Source organism: Ctenopharyngodon idella, chromosome 16 (assembly GCF_019924925.1).
Source record: "Ctenopharyngodon idella isolate HZGC_01 chromosome 16, HZGC01, whole genome shotgun sequence".
In the NCBI taxonomy this organism is placed as follows: Eukaryota; Metazoa; Chordata; class Actinopteri; order Cypriniformes; family Xenocyprididae; genus Ctenopharyngodon; species Ctenopharyngodon idella.
Window position 1 is genome coordinate 13,372,389 of NC_067235.1, and position 24,246 is coordinate 13,396,634.

At 41.6% G+C, this 24,246-nt stretch overlaps 1 protein-coding gene and 1 long non-coding RNA gene across 2 annotated transcripts in view; one reads left to right on the plus strand and one right to left on the minus strand.

The window, feature by feature from the left end:
* Positions 1 to 4,857: 4,857 nt before the first annotated feature.
* LOC127496723 (uncharacterized) overlaps positions 4,858 to 24,246 on the minus strand; it is a 64,036-nt gene continuing 44,647 nt past the window's right edge. The window contains exons 2-3 of the long non-coding RNA XR_007925360.1: positions 7,921 to 7,968; positions 4,858 to 5,912 (exon numbers count right to left, since the gene is read on the minus strand). This is a non-coding gene — a long non-coding RNA (uncharacterized LOC127496723). The remainder of the gene's footprint in view (positions 5,913 to 7,920; positions 7,969 to 24,246) is intronic.
* Positions 15,255 to 24,246, plus strand: part of c4b (complement 4B (Chido blood group)) — a 42,489-nt gene continuing 33,497 nt past the window's right edge. Inside the window, exons 1-3 of the mRNA XM_051864434.1 lie at positions 15,255 to 15,446; positions 16,381 to 16,567; positions 16,695 to 16,866. Coding sequence (XP_051720394.1) covers positions 15,373 to 15,446; positions 16,381 to 16,567; positions 16,695 to 16,866 — 433 coding nt within the window. The 5' untranslated portion in view covers positions 15,255 to 15,372. The remainder of the gene's footprint in view (positions 15,447 to 16,380; positions 16,568 to 16,694; positions 16,867 to 24,246) is intronic.

Consider the following 24,246-nt stretch of genomic DNA (forward strand, 5'->3'; position numbering starts at 1 on the left):
AAAAGTAATGAACACACTTTTAATTAGGACTGCTAAATGTAAACAAATTACTACTGTGGCCCATGCAGCAAACTATGATTACAATTTTTTTTTCTTCTGATTAACATGGATGAGAATCCTGCAGACAACCCTATTTGCGCTATAATATTGATTACCCTAAAAATAATTTTGTCTTGTTCCTAATATATATATAGGTTAACAAAAATCATCATTATATCATTATTCAAGTGAGGGTTAGTCATTTGTAGTCAGTTTTGTAGTAATGGCAAAAATCGAGCGCAGCGTTAGTTCAGTCAGGCCACGTAGGCATAGTGCTGCGACCAGCTGATGCGGTCAGCTGTCAAATCGCTCCAATCACTACCATTCTCCTATTAGACACGGGACATATATACGTGGCATTACTGCTCGGTAAGTATGCTCAAACTGCTTGCAACCCTCCCTACCTCCCCATTATAAGCATGAGCATATTACTGTGCACCTTCTGGTTGTCGTCTTCTTTTGTTTCAGATCACTAAGGCTTTCAAGTCCCAGCTGGCATGGACCTCACTGCTGAGAGACACTCATCCTCATAACCAAGCTACAGTATAGACGTCCCACTGCCATATCTACACAATTACCATGTTCGTCTATGTATTTTCAAACTGATGGTTCCAGGGGGTTAATGTTAAAGCTCTTGTATGTTCAATTAATTTTGGAGCAAGAACCCCCATAAGGAACCATACCGCCAAAGATGAATTGTGTTCAATAAACTCAAGTAACTTGCCAAAGTAGTCCTGTCTGAACTGTGTCTAAGACACAGTTGCTCAATATTGTGCTTGTAACCCCTTTGATTCTACTCGCACCGCTCCAAGTGGGATTCAAACCGGCATCTCTGGCATGGGAGGCGGTTGCACTAACAAGGATGCTAAAGACCACAGCCTCTAGCGTCAGTTGCTAGTGTGCCTAATGAGTTCAGGGGAGTGAGGTTTACTCACACAGCTCTTACTAGGCCTCCGTTACACTCACTTCCCTAAACCTCACTCCCATCCAGGTCATGGCACCAATGTAACCCCTCTGGTTCTACTCATACCGCTCCAAGTGGGAGCTCTTACTAGCTGGCCTCCACTACATGTAATCACAATTGACAATGGCAAAACTAAAGTTGTGTTGACATTTGGAACAACACTCTTGCTTGTGTTATATTGCTTAAAAGATATAATAGGCCTACATGTTTTATTATAAGCCAAGGGTGTCCAATCCTGCTGAAGGCCACTGTCCTGCAGAGTTTGGCTCCAAATTGCCTCAACATGCCTGCCTGGAAGTTTCTAGTGTGCCTAGTAAGACCTTGATTAGCTAGTTCAAGTGTCTTTAATTGGGCTTGGAGCTGAACTCTGCCGGACAGTGGCCCACAAGCAGAATTGGACACCCCTGGTATGAACAAAAATGTGTCTTTAGCAGACAGATTTTCTAAAAGTACATTAAATAATGCATAAATGGCTGTCAGGAGCTATGGAGTCTACTGGGGGCACCGCTGGGTTTGGTGGCCAGAGAAATAAAAAAAATGCTGTTAAAAATGGCCAAATTCTGACAGTAACTTACTGTTTTCCATTAAAACAGTAATATAATGTAGTTGTAATTTCCTGTCTGTGAATTAACAGCGCTCAGAGTCCACACTCAGAGACTGTGTAATATAGTCCTTTTGACAGTGTATGAAAACAAGTGAGTGAATTCAGACACTAAGGGCACTGTATCATTAGTGATGAACTTGCTGTTAACAAGCAGACTCACAAGCAGAACAAGAACAACAAGAGAGCAATCTCTCAAGATCTCACCAGAGGGTAATTTCTGTAGAGCAAAGTTCGGAAAATGTGAGAATGAGTGCATATTTGCACGTTAGTTACTTAAGCATTTGATCTGAAGATATTTGGGGTTTTATCTATAAATATTTTAAACATCTTTAATACTGTAATGGTGGGGTAAACTCAACAATGAGGGAAGGCAAGATCCATGTGCAGCAGTTTATTTAAATATAATAATAATAACAAAAGAACAGAACATGAGACACCAAGGAAACAAAACCAAGCATGCCAACAAAGTATCCACATAAAGACCTGACCAAGAACAAGTGGAACACAAGGACTACATCTGCGTCCAAAAGCTGAAAATTGCAGCATACAAAGGTAGGAAGGCTTTGTCCGAAGCCAATGATCCTGTCACATCCCATGTCTACTAAGATACCATCATCTGACCAATTTTTGATGGCAGCATAGATGTATCCTTTTGCTGCCTATGATATCACACAATCCTGTGCTTTCAATTCTGCAACATTTGAGCTGAAAAATAAAAATGGTATCTGAAAGTTGCAACTGGTGGTCAGTTTGTGTGTAATTGTATGCTTTTTATCAACTTTTTCCACTTTTGATGTCATTTCTAACAAGAAATTAGAATTATAGTAATTGGATATTTGCTTAGTTACCACCTCTCTATCTTTAGGCATTTCTAGCACATCTACAGTTCATTCCTCCAGAAGTTCAGTGTCTTTTAAACCTCTGAGTGAAAAGCGGGTATTTTTGGACATGTATGGATATTTTTATAGAAATCCTATTACTCTTAGACAATAATGGTTCTCATGGAGGACATATGGGAATGTAAATCAGCAGCCAAATGGACCATCCCAAAATCCATTTGCATATTGCCATTGTCCCCTTAGTTGCTCTTCTGGCTGATTCCCCTTGACCCCAAAGAACAAACCCCACAAACAAGTCAACCTGACCTTAGCATGGCTGACCTCACCTTCACTCCTCCCTGAAAGAAAGCAGCCCGGACTAGGATTTGTACCTCAGACCACAGTCCTCTCAGCCTAGAACTGCACAATCAATCCTGCCATGGCATATTAATTCCCTTATTACATTTCAATTTGAAATAAATTATGGTTTTGAATTTTGCCTTTAACAAAAGTACTTAAATGTTGTTTTTATTTTCAATTACTGTTTTCAAGTACTTGCATGTTTTAATGTAAAAATCTAAATTAGTTTCTGGTTATGGAAATCTCTTCCTTTTTAAAACTGTATCTATTGTTTTGTTTTAGATAGATAGATAGATAGATGGATAGATGGATAGATGGATAGATGGATGGATGGATGATCTGACATTGCCCATATGCAGATTTTTGTCACTGCTTTTCAGGAAGCAATCCTGGGACATTCCGCATGCTCTGGATCACACGTACATAGTATGTAACACCAATAAGAGTTCGAAACAGATGTCACAAAAGCACTCTTGTTAATAGGCATGGACCGTTACACATTAGCGATTTTCAGCAGATCTGGGCATGTCAGCTAAAGACCAGTCCATGGTCTTTTCGCACAAACCCTCATCAATATCTTTTATTATTGCGCAGTTCAATGTTAATGTCTTGTTGAAGCCCCTGTGTCAGCAGCTGCAGTCCCACCGCCCCCTGCTCCTTTCTCACCCTCCTCTCCTCTTGTGTGTTGTCCAGCTGCTGGTGATCCCCGACCTCCTGACCCTCACTCCTGACCTCAACGAGTCTTTCCCACGCCACACCCTTTTGTGTGAAGTTTGCTATGGCAACACAGTGGTCAGTGGTAATATATGCACTATCCTACCAAAGGGACATTTCATAAAGGAAATGATTTGACTTAGCACATGAAGCAGAATCACTAAGCCCAAAGAGTCAACACATTAGAGGTGCTTGAGAATGATATCTTTTGTTGATATTTAAGATATCAACAAAAAAGTGAAGGAAATAACACTTAAGCTATATTTTTACATTACATCCCACCAGTATTTGATAAGGCGTTACTATGGTGTTTTGGATGGTTAGGGCATCACTAGGTGGTTGTTTATGGTCCAAAAGTGACCATACACAAGTATATCTCTGATATTTCAGCTCCTACATATAGCTTGGGTTCCTTTTTCAGTGCAAATATATGTGTTTTTCTGCTCATTTTGTCATATGCCAGGCTCAAATTGTATTCCTAAAAGCTCAGAAAAGTAAAATTACACCTTTTATACCGTACATCAATCGAAACACATTGTGCACCAAAGTTTAAACCTTAGAATTAGAAGTCTGCCTACTTGTGAGAATCACTAAAAGTAAAGCCTTGGTCAATGACACACATGATTGAAAAATCATGTCTAATCAATATTACTAAGTTCTCAGAAATGTATTTATATTTATGTTCATTTATTGACTTTAAAATTGACTCTAAACATGTCATCAAGTAAAAATGAGTAACATATTTTCTTACACCTTGAATATGTGAGTGTGAACACACTGGAAAAAAAAAATTAGCCTGATTTTTTTTTTTTTTTTTTTTTTTTTTTTTTTGTTCCATTAAGATTTATACAAAATATTTTTTAAGCTCTAGTTTTTTTTACTCATTTAAAATTCTTAATTCATATTATGAATAATATGTAAGGATTATTCAATTCAATTTGATGGAATTTTACTATACAACTGAAATTTGTAAATCTTAAAAAAGGCTTAACATTTTTTGAGTGCATAATTTAGGTGTATATTTGTTAATATTATATTATATATTATTAATATTATAATATATAATATTATTACAATGCTAATATTATTTACATTTATTTATTTATTTATTATCATTGTATTTATTTGTCATTTGTTCAATATATATTACATATAGCATATATATATATATATATATATATATATATATATAGTCAATTTAAGTCAATGTATGTGTGAAGTACATTTTTAATGTATTTCTGAATAATTTATTTATAGTACAAAGTATAAGCATCACATCACAAGCACCACTAATAGTTAAATATAGGCAGCATATTTCTCTATTCTTTTATACAACAGTGCATTTTTTTTTTTTTTTTTTCTTATTTATGCTTGATTTTCAGATATGTTTGATTCTTGGTGTTCTCTTTTAATCTGTAATATGCCAAAGACCAACTTTAAAAGCAAATTAGCCATTAGATGCATGTGAAGTGACAACTTCAAGATAAAGTCTTGGAAAAAGTCAAGCCATATTTTATCCAACTCAAGGGCTTGAGACACTCTCTCCATCAGATTGACTATCTACAGCATAGTCACACAAGCCAATGTAGTTATTCTTGCATCCATCCACCTGTCATCTATACTTCTCCCTCACTCTTTCTCCCTCTCTCTCAACCCCTCGACCCCCCAATCCTATGTCACTTTCTCCATGTATTGTAGTGCAAGAGATGTTCTCTTTTCAGGCCTGGTCTCTTAGGCAACCCCACTGCTGCATGTAATGAGATGGATAGAAGGAAAGGGAGAGAAAGATGTGGACACACACAGATACCGACAGAGACAGAACAGGACGCTGACCAAGACGGTCACTGACCACAAATCTCCAGTATGGATTTATCAACAACATTTGAAGTTCATATGTGATGAAACTGGGAAACTAAAGGTAAGGTGGAAAAGAATCGCAGTGTCATTGAATTTCCATTAAATTAAACAATGTAGTCATTTACTGGATGTACTTATTTGATTGGTTTGGCATCATTGGGAAGAAAATGTGTCAGGATTACAATAAGATGGATTTTAGAGAGTAAAACTCTACATACAGTCATTTAATATAATATAATATAATATAATATAATATAATATAATATAATATAATATAAGCTTTTTTTTTTTTTTTTTTTTTTTTACACAAGTTTATGATTTATATGTATGATTTACTCTGTTTCAGAAGACTTTTGGTGTCATCCTGTTGTCTGTGTAGCAGCTGGATTGAGTTGGATTTCTGTGGCCTTCTCCAGTGTTGCCTGTCCTTTACACCCTGGCAGTCAGAGACTGATTGTCCAAACGCAATTCTTGCATTTTCCTGATAATTGTGCAGGAGTTGTGGATGGACATCATGCCTCTGGCTAGCCACCCTCATCAATCTGGGATACATGTCCTAAAAGGGAAAAAAGACATGATGAAGGAAGGGTATTACTGAAACATCCTAGAATTTGTGAAAGACCCTTTTGGGAATTTCTATTAGAATTGAGAACCAATCCTAATAGATCATTTTAGGATTAAATAAGAACCTTCTGAAAAACTCAAAAACCTATTTTAGATTTAGATTCTGATATTTAAGGTCCAGCTGGATATTGTGTAATTTTTAACAGAACCCTCCTTTGGAGTCATGCCGTGTGATTGGGCTTTCCATCAGGATGGGACACACTCAGTTAGACACACACAAAGACTACCATCTAAAAATTTTGGATAATTAAAAGTTTCGGGTTAACGTTTTATGTTTAAGTTCTTTTTGATCAAAAATACAATAAAAACTGTAATATTGTGAAACCTTATAACAATTTAAAATCACTGTTTTCTTTTTTATTATATTTAAAATTGGCTGAATATTCAGCAGCCATTTCTCTCTTCTAATATGTTGTTTTGGTGCTCAAGACACATTTTTTATTATTATTAAAGTTGAAAATATATAGCATGTCCTCTGTAATAATACTGAAAAATGTCAGATGATATGATAAGAAAAATGTAAGATATAAGAAACAAGCAATATTTATGTTTTTTGCTTGCACACTGCTGTATGAATTAGCAATGCCTGTGTTTAATAGCCACTTAATCAACACTGTACGGGCTCCACACATTTGTGCAAGACATGATGATCATGTTATCCAGCATAATTTGATCCAAAGAGCATCTTGTGCTTCAAAGGAAGCAAGGACATCTGACCTTTTGTTAAAATGAGCTGCAAATGTAATGTTATGCGCAGTTCAGTTCAATTCAATTTTTTTAGTATTTTAGTATAAAATGTTTCGCTATGGGATAATTCATATTTTCAGTGCATAGAGTGGCTGTGTTCAGCCACTCTACGCACTGCAAATATGAATTATCCAATGCTGAAACATTTTATACAAGAAAACATGGAAGTGACAATTCCTTGAAGGTAACTGGCAACAAGTGTCATTAAACATTAGAGGGGGAGATAGGCTTAGATGGCTGAAGCAACAGGAAGCCATATTGGATACACACTGAATGCTCTTTCATTTCCTGGACTTAATGAAGATATTGACTTTTCACTACTTTTGTAGTTGCTTGATTTTCTTGATTTCCTGGACTTAATGAAAATATTGACTTTTCTGCATTTTTGTAGTTGTTTGATTTTCTTGCAGTTGTCTTTTTTCAAGTTTTTGTTATTATATTTTGGTGCTGCGAAGTATTTTCAAAATATTTTGAAAATACTTGTTTCTCCTTGTTCATGTTATACTTTTGCTTGGTTCATTTATTGTTAAGTGTTTGTTTGTTTGTTTGTTTGTTTTACGCCTAAGAGACATCTAGTGGTTAGTACTAATAAATGTATAACACAGGTTAGCCACTTCCTGTCTTCTATTGTTTGGCACCCTGATGAAGGCTTGTTTGGGCGATACACATTGGTGTTTTTTTAATATGTAGCCCTGCCCTGCAAATAAAGGGTTTAAAAAGATTTTCTATGCAATAGGATCCACCTAAAATTAAAATTAAATGTTTGTTAAATTTGTACTCAGATGTGATTTTGTAGGTGTAATATGTGTTTTTCTATGTAAATGAAGCAATTAAATATACAAATAAAATATATAAAAAACAAAAAGTTATGTTTTGTCCTAATATTTTATTTAAAATATTGGGTAGGTAAATTGTGGGTAAATAAAAAATATATATATATTTTTATATTTGAGTAATTTATCATATATTAAAACATTTGAGGTCAATTTGACCCTACACATTAAATTTGCACATAACAAGAGGGTGTGTATCCATTGAGAGAGCACAGACCCTGGTTGTGCAATGACAGAAACTGATAACCCCTGTTAATCCCCATAATAACGTTCACTCAGTTGGTCTTGTGAGACATTTACATAGCAGAGCTGAGAGACCAAAATCTGCTTGGTATCCTCACACAGGACTCACACACTCACCATGAAGGAGCACATGCGTCCTCTTCTCTATCTTGTACATGAGTGGTGCTGTTCAAGGACATAACAATAAGAGGTAAGTATTACAAATACAAATATCTACATATACAAATATTATATATACATATACAAATATTACTATTGTTGTTTTTTATTATTATTCATAGTAGTAGTAATATAATAATAATGAACCAATACAGTATTTCGAATGGGAACTCTACATTGTGTCTTGGATGGATGCTAAGGGAACACCATCAGCATATCCGGTGTCTGAAGCATGTGTGAAAACACTTCAATCTGATTGGTTGGCAACAGTCTGAGATGTCATTAGCAGAGCGCCCGGAAGTATAAGAGGGCGCCCATAGCACACACCATCAGCTTTTTTTTTTTTTTAAGGAGCCGTTTGCATTGTTCCAGTTAATGCAAATCCAAGCAAGTGCTTTAGGAAGTGTGTGCCTCCATGTCCCAGGTTTTTGACACCTGAGGTCACACACAACCTGTGCGTTTATTGCTTGGGAGAGGAGCATGCGCGTTCAGTGCTCGGGTGTTCTGAATGTGCCTATTGTGAGAAACTCACAATAAGGCTTTTCACACTTGAAATTGTTAACCCTGGGTCATTCTAAACCCCTGGTAAACGGAATCCTGGGTTATCTTTATTTACGTTTCACACTGCTCATACTATACCCAGGGTTGACAGTTAATCCTGGGTATTCATAAGCTACTGTTTCACACTGCACATTCCTAAACCCCGGGTTAAATGTGGGACAAGCGTCTGCATCCTGCAGCTCAAGCCCCGCTGTTGCCGAGGCAAAGCGGAGGTTTCAGTCATGGGGATCGCAGGTCAAGCGATCTGCTGGATCAGGATGTGCTGTCTCTCGATTCATCTGATCCAGCAGATAGCTTATTGCTGGCACCATCGAGGGAAGTCTTCTCAGCCTCTCTCAATCCAGTCTGAGGACCGGAGCATGGCTACTTACGCTCCTCCTTCCTCTCGAACCAAGTGCAGAGGGGGCAAGACATGACGAAGCAAAGGCAGCATCTCAGGGAAGTGATTAATAAGTAGCACTTTGGTAAAGACTCAAATGCTGATGAGAAATACCATCTCTCCTATTCCTTTTTTCCTTTGGAACAGTGTTAAGATTTACAAGGGTCTTGTATAGTGATTTAATTGCACCAGGTCTTTCTTCCAGGCACAAAATCCATTTACCATCCAGGCTCTCAGCTTATCTCCATCCTATGGTATTTTTAATTTCAATCCACCAAAGACCTAAACTTTTTACTTTTATTGCTTACAGGTTTTTGTGTGGCAGAGCCTGTTCCTGTATTTAAGCTGGTGTTTATAAGGTTAAGCCTTCCCTGTTCCCTATTATTGTGGGCAGTTGTGGCCTAATGGTTAGAGAGTTGGACTTGTAACCTGAAAGTTGTGGTTTCAAATCTCAGTACTGGCACTCTCATTACCCCCAGTCGCTCCCTGCCCACTGCTCTGGGTGTGTATGTGTGTTCAATACTCACTGATGTGTGTGTGCACTTGAATGGGTGAAATGCAGATATGGAATGAACTATTATACCACTTTGGCAATAATAACTGGTATATGCATTTACAGAAGATACATTTTACTAGTGCATTATAATAATATTTTTATTTATTATAAAATCCATTCATTCAAACTGTAAAAAGTTGCAGTTGTTACATTAAGTAATTTTTGCAGTTGTTACATTAAGTAATTTATTTCTACCTGTCCTTTAAAAATTACTTTATTGGTGTAGTCAGGTTGGTTCAGTCACATAATTATTTATTAAATAAAACCAATTTTAAATAATCATAAGAGTATTTGTTACATTATACATTGTAATCAATTAGTAGATTAATGATTTCTGAGATTAATATATATTCTTCATCTCTTTCATGGTCAGCTTGTTATGCAAATAAAACAAGTGGATCATCTTTGTTGGATGGTCTCACCGGGGTCAGCATCTTCCTTTTCCACTGTCAGGATCAGTCTGGAGCAACAGTCATCTCAAACTGTGACTTTCCCTGCTGTTCCCATGGTAGCAGGTGAAATGCCTATCACTATTGCACTTTATGAAGATGAAGAAGAAAAAACAAAAGTGGATGCTATTCAAAAGATGTTTTTGGTCGAGGTAAGGGGAAGTGGAATGGCAAAATACCCAAACTGATCCCATATTAATCCTTTGTTGTTTTTGGAACAATGGTATTTCAGTTATTCTCATATTTATCTTTGTCTTTCTCTTCATGTCTCAGAATGATTTTTTTTAAAGCTCTGACAAAGTTTGTGACATGGTAACTACAACCTGTATAACAACCTGAACTTGGTTCATCAGGTAGAAGTGACTGGCGCTTGTATATCGATGGATTTTTCCCAAACAACACCGTTCCTGAAATGGATATCAACTTGTTTGTCAAACTAGAAGGTCCAAAGCAACATGTTTAAAAACTAAGTTGTTATGAATGCTGTCAGATTCTCAGTTTCTGTTATTGCTTATTTATTATTACTTATTGGTCAAGGTCAAACCTAATCATATTTATATGATATTTATATTAATATGCTCTTAGAATGAACTAAAAAATTTTGAATGCAGAAGAAGCATTTGTTTAGTCCACTGCTGTTCTGTTACTCTCACCATCCAAAGTGGAAAATCTGATCTGGGCACCGAAAGGCTTTATGTCTTTTATATCTTTATGTCTCCAACTGCCTTGGCAGTCCACTACATGGACAAAAGCCAATGCTGGCTGAAACTGGAAGCAGGATCCAGAGACAAAGCATTAGATTTCAGTGGGCAAGGTTTAGTGTACCTGTATGTTGTTAAGTATGCGTGTGTGTGTTGCTCTTTCCTGCAATGACACTAGAGAGAAGAGGCACAACTAAGAGCAAGAAAGTTGCAGCTAACAGTGCCCGACAGTGTTTGTGTGTTTTACCACACAGGCACTGAAATTAAATCACCTTTGGTAAAAAACAGCTTTGTGTGGAAAATCCTTTTTATTACACTCAACACAACGCAGAGGAACAACCGCTACAATTACAGATTTTAATTTTCATGTAACAGAGTAAAGCCAAATTAATAGCTGCACGCAACATTTTAATCCTAACATTTGTGTTGTATATGCAAACTATATGTGCATGGCTGCATGCATACAGTAATTTAATAATAACTTATAATAAAAACTTTAATATTTACCAAGTTTTCAACAGTAATAACAAGAACGAATATAATCTTCAACCGGCTTGAAAGTTTATAGACTAACACAAGTCATCGCCGTTATCGTCCTCTCCCCACACGCAGTCTTTGGTTGAGCTCATGGATCGCTGGTTTGCATTTAGAAATACAAGCACATCGAGAGATCAGTAGTGAGGGAGGCGTTCTTGCCTTTAATTTCAGACGCAATGTCTGCTTTTAGAGAGTCGTATTTGTTTACAGAATTCACCAATGCTCGTTTGCTTCGTGGTGTGCGTCTCACTAACATTTGCCTTTGTTGTTAGATGTTTCAATTGTAGGTAGTTGTGCATAGCCGTCGTACTGCTGTTGTATTTTAAAGTAGTCTTACAGAGTTGGCAAATTACAAATTGTTTTTGTCATCCTTGAAATAATTCCACACATCTGATGCGTTGTAAACGATGTGGTAAGAACCAGCGATTGCATCATTTACTGTATACTAGCCTTAAAATGTATTTGGGCACTCCAAGGTTTCTCGGGGGAACACAAAACTCTGAATACAAGTATGAGGGGAACGCAAAACACGCATGTGTCGTGCTTCTCACGTGAACAACATCAGCCAATACTGAGTCAGCATTCTGACGTAGAACCTGAAAACACTGAATGTAAACAGCGTAGGAGAATGACGGGAGAGATGAATTTGTTGAATAAAGCATTATTTTTGTTTTGTTTTTGCGCACAAAAATTATTCTTGCTGCTTCGTAACATTAAGGTTGAACCACTGTAGTCACGTTGACTATTTTAACGATGTCTTTACTACTTTTCTGGACCTTGAATGACGTTTATTAAGTTGCTTTCTATGGGGGATAAAAAAACTTAAAAATCTTAATTTGCATTCCTAAGATGAATGAAGGTCTTACGGGTTTGGAACGACGAGGGTGAGTACTTAATGACAGAAATTTCATTTTTGGGTGAACTAACCCTTTAAGAGTTTAACCACTAAACCTCAGCGGAGGGCTTGAACGTAAACCCAGACAGTACACGGATGTTTGCCAAGAGAAAGCACTGCTTGGGGTGAGCTGAAAGAGAGCGAGACATACCTTATCATGGGCAAAAGAAAAGCAAAGCAGAAAAATCTTGGAATCCAAAGCAAAATCAAAATACAAGAAAATAAGACTATACTAGATAACTGGACTACCAGGAGCAGCAAGAAGAAAAGCAAGATGTGAATAATATGACGCATAAACCCGATCTGGCACGGAACAAAAAATACGAAGGGAATATAAAGAGAAGCTAATGAGGGGTAGCACGTGAGAATAATAATGAAGTAACATGGTAACAAGAGGGCGGGGTGACAGCTGACAGTTGAACACATGGCAAACAACAACAAAGTTTTTAGAGACTGACTTTATTACATCATTCACAGAGATTCATAGGAGTTTTTGCTCCCTGCGACTCCCTAATTGATGGAATTTTCATTATGGGTAATGTACTTTATAAGCCTACCGGAGCCCGAGGCTCATGAAATGTCTGACCAGGTGTGTGAGCTGGCAACATCATGTGCCATCGTGGGAGTATTGGTTAAATATGAGGGAATGGATGAAGACCCTGCCCACACTCCTACTACTGATGGTGAGCTTCTACTGATCTCTGGAGGTTATTTTAAAATGGCAGAGGATATTTCCTTGATTCTCCTGTTCCCAGTGGTCCCATCCAGCTTCAAGTCTCCTGTGTCTACGCTGGTTCCATCCACCTCAAAGTGTCCTGTGCCCCCGCTGGTTCCGCCCAGCTCAAAGTCTCCTGTTTCTCCAGAGTTCCCACCCAGCGGCCTGCTTCCTCTTCCAAAATCAGCCAGTTCCTTGTCCCCACCTCCACTGGTTCCCTTCAGCCTCTTGACTCTCTTCTGATACCACTCGATTATGTGGATTTGCCTCGGGCTTCCGGTCTCCAGCTCCACCCAGCCAAGAGGATCCCCTGGCTCTGCCTCCAGCCGTTGATCCCATCACTCCACCTTGGGCCATCGACATGTTGGCTCCGCCTTGGCTCCTCCCTCCCTCGGTTCCATCTGGGACCATCGTCCCTCCGGCTATGCCTTGGTCAGACGTCACCCTGTCTGAGCCACAGACTTACAAGCCTTCAGCTATGTTTCGTTCCTCAACCCCTTCAGCTCCATTGGGCTCTACCTTCCCTCCAACTCCTTTTCCTTTTCCAATTCCCAGGCATACTGTAATGTGTATGTTCAGTTTTGGTTTTATTTCACTGTTCTGTTCCTGTTTTACATGCCTGAGGCCCTGTCCACACGAACACAGGTATTTTCAAAACCGCAGCTTTTTCTATGCTATGCTACGCAGGTTGCTGCTTTTTATATATATAATTTTATATATATATATATATATATATATATTAATTTTTGTCTCATTGTATTGTTCTGGTTTATGGCATTAATAATAATAATAATAATAATAATAATAATAATAAAATGCTTAATAAAATGACAATGTTGTTATGTTGTTAGCCTACCAGAACCGGTAATAAACTTTCTTTTCAGGCTTCTGATTGGCCAACATGGCTTTTGACAGTGCTTCATAGCGTGTTTTTGCATTTTCATGTGGACAGAAATTTTTTTTAAAAAACCATGCTTGTGTGGACGCGAAAAAAAAAAAAAAACGGAGGAAAAACTGTTTATAAAAATACCCGTGTATGTGTGGACTAGGCCTGAGTTCCTAGTTAGTTCTTTGATTGTTAATTGACCCTTCGCAGATACCCACCCCCCTTAGTTACTGTTGCATCATGATCGACCACACATCATGTTCATGTTGAAAAATACATCACGGAACAAAGAGGACACTGACAACACGTCGACAGACAAGACAGAGCAGGTTACTTTTGGTATGAAAGTCTCAGCTTTCAAATTATTTTTTTTTCAAACAATAAATACCGTTTTGTGGCTCTTTAATGTGTTGTGACAGATCACTGTATCATCTCAAATGGTACGTGAACCGATCATCTCTACCTACTAGTAATAAACTTGAATTAACATTAGAAGGTATATGTTATTTCAACCACAGAAAGACATCAATACACATGATTTTTTTTAAATCAAGTCCACCGACGTTAATTATTAACTCTCCTCTGTTTGTTTGTTGGGCAAAATGGTCAGATCACCTGTCAATCAAACTCCCGGCGATGGGTGAATTAGTCCCTCACACCTATTTCTGATCAGTTTGATTGTGTATTTATGCCCTGAGCTTTATCCTATTGCTTTGTCCGGTATTGTTGATCTGTATGTGGTTGTGTATGTTTACTCCTTGTGATTCTCCTGCGTTTCCTATTTGGATTTTGATTAAAGACTGTTTTTGTAGATATTCCTTTCATTGTGTGCTTCATTACAGCCACAGCCGTGACAAAGGGACAGAGATAAATCTTTTTTCTTTCTGGTATTTCAGACATTCTCCTATGACATTCCATGTAGTACCTACAGTATGTCTTCCATAACATAACCTCCTGATATCAAATATGTTTGATTATTTGGTAATAAGATGTAAGATATAAGACATTGAATACAAGCAATAAAAGTTTTTTTTTATTTGTACACTGCTGCATTAATTAGCAATGCCTGTATTTAACAGCCATTTAATTGTACATGATTGTTTTTCAACACAGTACTGCGTATGCTCTTGATGAAGACCTGATGATCATGTTATCCAGCATAATTTGAGAAAGTTCCAAAGAACTTTTTGTGCTCGAAGGAAGCAAGAACATCTGACCTTTTGTTATAAGGAGCTGAATATAATGTAATTTTTATTTATTTAACAAAAAAATTTAATATTCATTTTGTGTCAACTTTTCATTGTTTAAACTAAAATATAATAAAAATAAACCGTTCTCTGGAAATAACTGAATTTAATTTCTTTTAAATCACTTGATTTTTAGAGAATGTTTCAGTAATATCAAATGAAAGACTTCGGACCTAGATAATAGTGACTTTGTAATACATTTTCAAAATGACCACTAATCCAAACAGAACTGTGCCAAAGCACATCAAATCATTGATTTGTGTCTTATTTGGAATTCTTTTAAATCACATGACTTTGGAGAAGGTACACTGTGTATCCAATGAGAAAGCACTGACCCTGCTTGTGCAATAACAAAACTCTGATAACTCCTTAATCCCCATAATAACATTCATGCAGTTGCTCTTGTGCAATATCTGCATAGCAGAGCTGAGAGATCAAAATCTGCTTGGAATCTTCTGCTGCTCACACAGGACTTACACTCACTATGGAGGTGTACATGTGTCCTCTTCTCTATCTGCTGCTATGCATGAGTTGTGCTGTTCAGGGAGATAATAAGAGGTAAGTATTATACAGTACGTACAAATGTTGTTGTGGTGGTAGTAGAATCATTTTAATAATAATGTTTATTAATATTTTTCATAGTTTTGTAAATATTTTAAATATGAGGGAAGAACAAAACAATAAACTTAGTTAAGGTATTCATCTGACAAAATTGTTTGGCAAAAAAAGGCAAACTTTAGCTACAGGTTTTATTTTACTATGCAAAAAAGTACATAGATAATAAAAAGCTCACAAAAAAAAAGCATACACTGACTACAACATAATCAGTTATTAATATTTCCTTGGTTCTCTCTTGTTTTTGCATGTGTTCATAATTTCTTTGTTTGACAGCCTGGCCAAAAATTATGTCTGCACAATTTGGCATGTTTCATTACATTATCACAATTAAAGCAATTTACTCCTAGAACAACTACGCAATATGCTTACAAAATCTTTAACACATTTTTAATAATATTTGACTAAAAGGTGAAGATGTCAATTTTCCATAGCTGGACATCACTTTTGGCCACAACTGTAGGTATTTACGCATTGTTTTAGGCTACTGTTGTAGGTAATGCATGCTTTATTAAAAATAATAATAATAATAATTAATGCAATTTGACTTTAATGTAATAAAGGTCACAACCATAATAACAAATAAAGTTTTGAAGAAGCATAATCATACGTCAAGATGAGGATAAGCTTAATGTTCAGCTTCCGCATGCTGGTTCTCAGCTGTATTTCACAATCCACTGCAAATTTGCATTCAGGTCTAGCTCCACTTATAACATGAAGTTAAAACTTTTCACGCTTTACATATTTTCTTGTTGATTACTTAGTTCTACTCTAAAATTATCATATTACAGAAGATTGTTTGTGAAAGCCATTGCCATTTTTGTAAATATTTTTTAACTAAGTTGTCTTAGAAATTGTTTTGGTTTGTGCGTGTCAGATTCCTAATCACTGCTCCGAGTGTCTTTCATGTTGGTGTGAAAGAACCCATATGGATTCAAGTGGGGGAGGCATTGCTCGGCAAACCTGTGTCCTGTCAGTTAGAAACGGAGATGCGTATTCCCATGTCCAAACGGGAGACCATAACAATCACCAATAAAGGAGCGTTTGAGGCAATCAAGCTTGAGGTAAAGAAATAAATATTGAAATGAATAGATTTTAATGTAATTTTAGACTAATGCCAAGAGTTTATTTTAGCAGCATTTAAAAAATTTGCTGTGTTTGAGGCTCATTTCTGTGTACTTTCTCTTCAAGATATTTGCAGATGAAGTTTCAAACCTGAAATCGATCAATGGAGAACCTCCTTATCTCAACCTGGCATGTGAAGTTGATGGTCAGAAAAGGCATACCCGCGTCCTGGTCTCCAAACACAGTGGCTACATCTTTATTCAGACTAACCAACCCATTTACAACCCTACCCAGAAAGGTACGATAAACACACAGTTTGCCTTACTAACTAAGATCCAGTTCCCTTTCAGTCGGTCACGTTCAACGTACGTCAGAACCGACGAATTGGGATATCACGAGAGCCCTATTACCTTCGAGTGTAAACTAAACGAGCCAATGGACATTGGCGTGCGAGCTTTGCGTCACACGTACCGCCCCCGCGAGCGGGTATAAATGCAGAAGCGGGTGCACTCGCACTCTTTCGCTTCGGAGCCAAGCATTGTGTTCCTGCTAAAAAGATCACCTTTACAGTGTGAAGTCGAGTCTTTGGAAGCCTCTTCTTTGTCAGCAGTGTTGGTGTGACGGCACTTTACAGCGGTGGCCGCGAGCTTATATAGAGCTCTCAACTGCAGTTTTCACACCAAGTCTATTGTTTATCCAGACAAAGTTTGCGATTTGGGCCGAGTTTCTCTGTGTGTGCTGATTGTAGGTGACCAGTGTGAACCTACAATCGTACCACGGCTGTTCCTGTGTGCTTCAGCACTTTACAAAGAGCGTAAAGTGATCTTTTTCAAGATGTCATTCCGTCCGTGCATTACTGGATGCGGTCGTTCCCTGGTGCCTGCTGACGGTCACAATCGCTGGTCACATGTATGGGCGTTCAGCATGCTGAAGCAGCTTTTGTGGATAGTAATGTTCTCATTGTGGGAACATGACTATCGCAGTGTTGAGATGTAGACTCACGTTCCTTGGTTCTCAGGGAGCGGTGGTCCCCTCCCCTATGCCCCGCTCTGCCGTTTTTTCTGGTTCTCACCAGGAGGGCAGCGGCACGGCGTGTAGGAAGGGTGATCTGAGGATTTCAGTTAGGGCTTCCCCGCCGAGACAATCTCCGTGGGCCCCTAACACCTCTACTACACTGCAGCCAGTGGTGTTACCAGAGGATCATGGTGGTCCCTCTCATTTCCTTTGGTGCGCCGGCAGAGGACCAGATGTCGATTGCGGCATGGGAAGGTGAGCAAGAGTCCTCTGGAGATGAAGATTTGGCTGCGTTGCCTCCCTCCAGGACCGTAGCGTTGCCCGAGTCAGATCCAGAGCTGACAGCTATGCTTTCCCTGGGCCACCGAGAAAGTCGGGTTCATCTGGAATCCTCCACCGCGTCCCAAACCTTCTCGGCTGGACGATTGGTTTCTCGGGGTGGGCCGCGCTGGTCCTCAGCGTCCCGCCCCGGTTCCATTCTTTCCGGAAGTGCATGAGGTGACAAGTTCATGGAAGACGCCTTTTAGCATCTGAAGTCAGTCTGCACAGAAGCAGATGGAGGTGATAAAACATATCCTGCCCCGGCGGTCTGCTGCTGCCAACACCCCACCGCCAGCCTGCTCATCGCCGAGGGCACCCGCCTGTGTCGTCCTCCACCCCTGCCAAGTCTGCAAAGCAGCAGCCTCCACCTAGCAAACAGCAGGGAGCTGGTCGTGAACGCTCAGTCTGCAGCCATGCCAGGTGGTAAGTGATCCAGGAAGGGGACCTGAGACGGGCGACCTGGAGGAGAGGAAGACAGCTCTTTGGGAGACGATGTCCGCACCGCTCCTCCCCCAGAGGAGGGCCAGGTGGAGAATCTTTTGTTCCCTTTTGTTTCATTTCCGTCGCTGGCTCCCCAGAGACCAGCGTTACCCACATTTTCACAAAAAGAGCTGTTTCCCAATCCTCCAGGTCCCAAGAGGGCACATCTGGCAGTGTGCGACGCTTGCCTCGCCGCCCTCAGCCCCCTCTCACCTCGCCAGCAGGCCTCTCTGTGCCGTCTCCCACATACCCTGTCACCTCACGGAGTCTGACCCCATTTTGGGCCGCGCTGCCGTCTGAGTCAGGTCCCTCTGCTCTGCCTCGCTACCCCACCATGAGTACGTCTGTGGTGCCGTTGGTCCCGCTGGCTCGGAGTCTGGGAGCATGGTTATCGCTTCCCAGCCCGTCCCGCTGGCTCATCCGCACAATCAGACTCCGCTATGCAATTCAGTTCGCCCAGCGTCCCCCAGTGTTCAGGGCTGCAGGGCTGCAGCCGCAGTCATGCTGCTTGGATTGCTTCATATGAGGCCGCTTCAGCACTGGCTTCACGGCCGAGTCCCGAGATGGGCGTGGCAACGGGGCACGTTCCGTGTGGTCATCACATCGAGCTGCCGTCCTACCCTCAATCAGTGGTCGGACCCTTCATTCCTGTGGGCAGGAGTTCCCCTGGAACAAGTGTCCAGGCATGCTGTGGTCTCCACAGATGCTTCCACCACCTGGTGGGGAGCCACGTACAATGGGCATGCAGTCTCGGGTCTGTGGACGGGGCCTCAACTGCAGTGGCATATCAATTGCCTCAAGTTGCTAGCGGTCTACGCTCCCTTTGCATGTCGCAACTCGCACGCCATCTCCTCTTATGGAGTCAGAAGCATCTGAGGTCGCTTCATGCCATTCACATCCCAGGTGTGCCCAACCATGCAGCCGACGAGCTCTCACGGCAGCCTCCGCTTCCGGGAGAATGGATGCTGCATCCCCAGGTGGTCCAGCTGATTTGGCAGCATTTCAGGGCCGCACAGATAGATCTGTTTGCCTCTGCGGACACAGCCCATTGCCAGTTGTTTTACTCCCTGACCGAGGGCACTCTCAGCATGGACACACTGGCACACAGCTGGCCCTGGGACCTTCGCAATTATGCATTTCCCCCAGTGAGCCTGCTCGCTCAGCTGTTGTGCAAAGTCAGGGAGGACGAGGAGCAGGTCCTGTTAGTGGTGCCCTATTGGGCCACTCGGACCTGGTTTCCAGCACCTCCTTGGCCCATTCCTCTGAGAAAGGACCTTCTGACTCAGAGACAGGGCACCCTATAGCACCTGCGTCTGGACCTATGGAAACTTCATGTCTGGTCCCTGGACCCGACGCGGAGGTTCTAGGTGATCTACCCCAGTCGGTTGTAGACACCATCACTTCTGCAAGAGCTCCTTCTATGAGGAACCTCTATGCTCTGAAGTGGATCCTGTTTGTCGAGTGGTGTCCCTCTCACTAAGAGGACCCCTGAACATGTTCAATCAGGTCAGTGCTGTCCTTCCTGCAAGAAGGGTTGGAGCGAAGGCTGTCTCCCTCCACCCTTAAAGTTTATGTTGCCGCCATTGCTGCACATCACGATACAGTTCTTAGGGAAGCATGACCTGATCATCATTTTCATGAGGGGGACAAGGAGACTGAATCCGCCTCGCCCTCCCTCTATACCCTCTTGGGACTTGTCCCTGGTACTTACAGCTTTCCGGGGACCTCCCTTCGAGCCTTTGCAGTCAGTTGAGTTAAAAGCGCTGTCCCTTAAGACAGTACTCCTGGTTGCATTGGCCTCCATCAAGAGGGTAGGGGACCTGCATGCATTTTCGGTCGACGAATTGTGCCTGGAGTTCGGATATGTGCCCAAGGTTTCTAACACTCCCTTTAGAGACCAGGTAGTGAAACTGCAACTGTTGCCCTCTGAGGAGGCAGACCCAGCCATAGCTTTGCTCTGTCCCGTCCGCACTTTGCGCCTGTACGTGGATAGAATGCAAAGTTTCAGGACCTCAGACCAGCTCTTTGTCTGTTACGAAGGCCAGCAGAAGGGAGAGGCTGTCTCCAAGCAGAGGATGGCCCACTGGAGAGTGGACACCATCGCCTTGGCTTATCAGTCCGAAGGCATGCCTTGCCCGCTCGAGTTGAAAGCTCACTCCATTAGAGGAGTTGCTTCTTCCTGGGCGCTGGCGCATGGCGCCTCGCTGACAGATATATGTAGAGGTGCGGGCTGGGCGACACCCAACACGTTTGCTAGATTCTATAGCCTTTGTGTAGAACCGGTATCTTCCCGTGTACTCGCCCCCAGTGGCCAGTAGTGCGAAGGACCCATTCTAAGTGTCGGCTTGCAACGCCACTCCCGCCTCTTGGGCTGGATACATGCGTCCATTGCTCCAGCGAGTTCCCCATCTGGCGAACCCTGTTGAGTTCCTCTGCCACCCCCTGCAGCTCGGACATTGCGGAGTGTCTGATGCTAGGCCAAGCACTCATCAACTCGCCTGTGCTTGGCTGGGTGCCATATGTTGTGACCCCTACGGCAGTCCCATATGTGTATTTCTCCATGGTAACCTCCCTACGGTGAGCCCGTGTCTTTCCTTTGGCAGAGTCCGCTCTGCCGTCCCTGCCAGTTGTACCTCCCCCAGTTCTGCTGGAGCCATCTCAGGGACTTCCATATGTGCACTGCCCACGGCCAGTCCATATGTGTATTCCCATGTAATTTCCCCCTTCCGGTGGGTTGTGGTCTCCGCAGCATTCCCCCCGGGCACGCTTTCCCAGTGTTATCCAAGTCTTACTGAACGGGTCATGCAGAACAGTAGTAGACTCTTTCAGTGTAAGCTTGCTCCCTTCTCCGCCCTGAGCTGCGCCGGGTTGCTGAAGCACAGAAGGGGTCAGTAACTGTGGTGTTTTATGAGGGATCCCAATTTGTCGGTTTACTTCTGACGTATGTCGAACATGACCGACTGAAAAGGAATGTCTCGGTTACGTATGTAACCCTCATTCCCTGAAGGAGGGAACGGAGACGTACATCCCATCGCCACAGTTCCTGTGCCTCTGCTGAGTGTGGGCTACATGCTCGTCTCCTCAGCGAAAAACAGAGTGCATCCACTTCCTCATTTATACCCGCTCGCAGGGGCGGTGCGCGTGACGCAAAGCTCGCACGGCAATGTCCATTGGCTCGTTTAGTTTACACTCGAAGGTGATAGGGCTCTCATGTGATATCCCAATTCGTCACTTCACTTCTGGCATACGTCTCCATTCCATCATTCAGGGAACGAGGGTTACATACGTAACCGAGACGTTTCCTAAGTCCAAATATGCAAGAATTATATACAAGTGTGTATGAAAAACCTTACCACCTTATCAACATCAGAATGAGACTTTTTGTGAAAAACTTCAGGTATTTAACTTATTATTTAACTAACTGCAAGTTTTTATTCAGTTTAGTATCTGTAACATTTCAGTATAGTTAGATTAAATTACAGTAAAAGTACTTATTGCTTCCTGACTTTGGTATTCATGGACTGTCATAATAACTGGTACAAACGGAAAGTTTACTTAGAACGGTTAACAAAATGGAAATATGGCACAAAAAAGGCGGAGTTGGTGGAGTTGGAGTTTGGAGAGTACACTTTCCACCGACTCGGAGGACCCCATTCTGGATCTTGAAGCTCGCTCTGCACGAGGAACTGATGCTATCTGCATCTTACTCTGAGGGGTTGGCTGTAGATAAGCAGGTGGGTGCTTCAACAGAGCAGCTCCCTCAATCTGCCACAGTTGAGGAGCTTCTTGAGGTTGTCTGGCCAAGTTAGATTGTCCTAAAGAGAGGCAATTGGTTGTGCACTCAAAACTTAATGACTGCTTCCTCACTTCTACAGGAGTGCTCCTTGCCGCCATCTCCTGTTCTTCCTTGATTTCCACGCTGAGGTGTTGAGTGGTCGGTATGCGCAAGCAGGGGTATGGGGTAATGCCAAGGGTGGAAGAGATGCTCGCGGGCTATCTCTCCCCATCAAACCCTCCTTACCCACAAAGCCCTGCAGACTAACTTCAAAAATAGTGGGTATATGTGGCATATGCGGCAGCAGGTCAGGCTGGTGCATCCCTGCACACCATGGTGGTTCTGCAGGCGTACCAGGCTGACCTGCTAAAGGAATTGAATCACAGTGAGGGATTAGGGCCTAAGGCAGTTCAAGAACTCTGCCGAGCCACAGTTCTCATCCTCTAGGCAACCAAGCAAATGGCCCGCACCATTAACCGTTCTATGGTGGGAATCGTTGCACACCACGACATCATGTGCCTGATTTCCTTCGGGGCTCTCTGGCGAAAGGGGCCATAGAATATGTACTCCTCCCAGAGACAGAGGCAGGTTTCTACAGTTGGTACTTTATTGTGCCCTAAAATGATGGGGGGTTGTGTCCGATTTCAGATCTGAGGGGCCTGAACCATACTCTTCAGATATACAGGTTCAAGATGCTTACCCTCAAACTCATAGTGTCACAAAACCAAAGAGGATTAGTTTGTGACAATAGATCTAAAGGTTACTTACCTTCACATCAAGATTCTGCCAGAACACAGGAAGTTTCTCAGGTTTGCTTTAGTGCGAAAAGCATATAAATATCGAGTTCTTCCTTTCGGCCTAGCCTTGTCTCCACGCACATTCACCAAGTGCATGGATGCTGCTCTGGCTCCTCTGTGACTCCAGGGCATTCATGTACTGAATTACATAGACGATTGGCTTGTACTAGCTCATCCTGAGGAGTTAGAGGCATGGCTTTGAGGTGAATATGAAGCATCTGGGATTTAAACCCCAAAACTAGTGTACTTTCTCCCAAACAGAGAACCACTTTTCTGGGGGTAGTTTGAGACTCAGCTACTATGCAGGCACATCTATCTCCTGCACGTGTGGATTCAATACTAACCACTGTAAAAGTCAAGAAAGGAGTTTTCAGTTTTAGAAATTCAAAGGCTGTTTATGGCGGCAACAGCGAAGATTATTTCTTTGGGTCTACTGCACATGAGACCTTTCCAATTCTGTCTCAAAAGCAGAGGTTTTCATTCTCTGAATCAACCTTCCAGAGTCATAAGAACATCGCAGGCTATGTGCTCTTCCACTATGGAAGACGTTAGGTTTCCTCAACAAGGACCTGACACCAGAGGCATGTTGTCGTTGCAAGTCTCTCACAACAGATGCCTCTCTCATGAGCTGGGGTGCGGTTGTCAATGGCCAACCAGCCCATGGCCTTTGGGGGGACGCTCATCTCTCCTGGCACATAAATTACCTCGATAAGGGCGGTGTTTCGAACTCTGAAACACTTCCTTTCACAACTGATGGGTTACCCTGTGTCTGCACAGACAACACTACGATAGTCTCTTACATCAGTCACCACAGCAGGCTGCGTTTGCATCCCATTTTCAGGCAGGCACAGCAGATCCTGCTCTGGACAAAGGAAACGTTTCTTTCTTTGAAAGCAGTTTACATCCAGGCCATATAAGTGTGAGGGCAGGCATCCTGTCGAGACAGGGGATGAGGCCCGGAGAATGTCAACTCCACCCACAAGTAGTAGTGTCCATATGGCATAGCTATGACAGAGTGGAAGTGGATAGGTTTGCCTCCGTGGAGACAACCCACTGTCCCCTCTGGTTCGCCCCCACACTTCCAGCTCATTTGGGGCTGGATGCCATGGTACAGGTGCAGGGGACAATATTTAATACCCAGCCGGTGATCTGGAGGCTTTGGGTCTGGCCCCTGAAGGGTACCCGCTCATAGATTCTGGTCTTTTGGTAGAGTTCACTGAAACTATCCTAAATTCTATAGCTCCTTCCACTAGGACGTTGTATGCCTTGACATGTCAACTTATTGTATCAT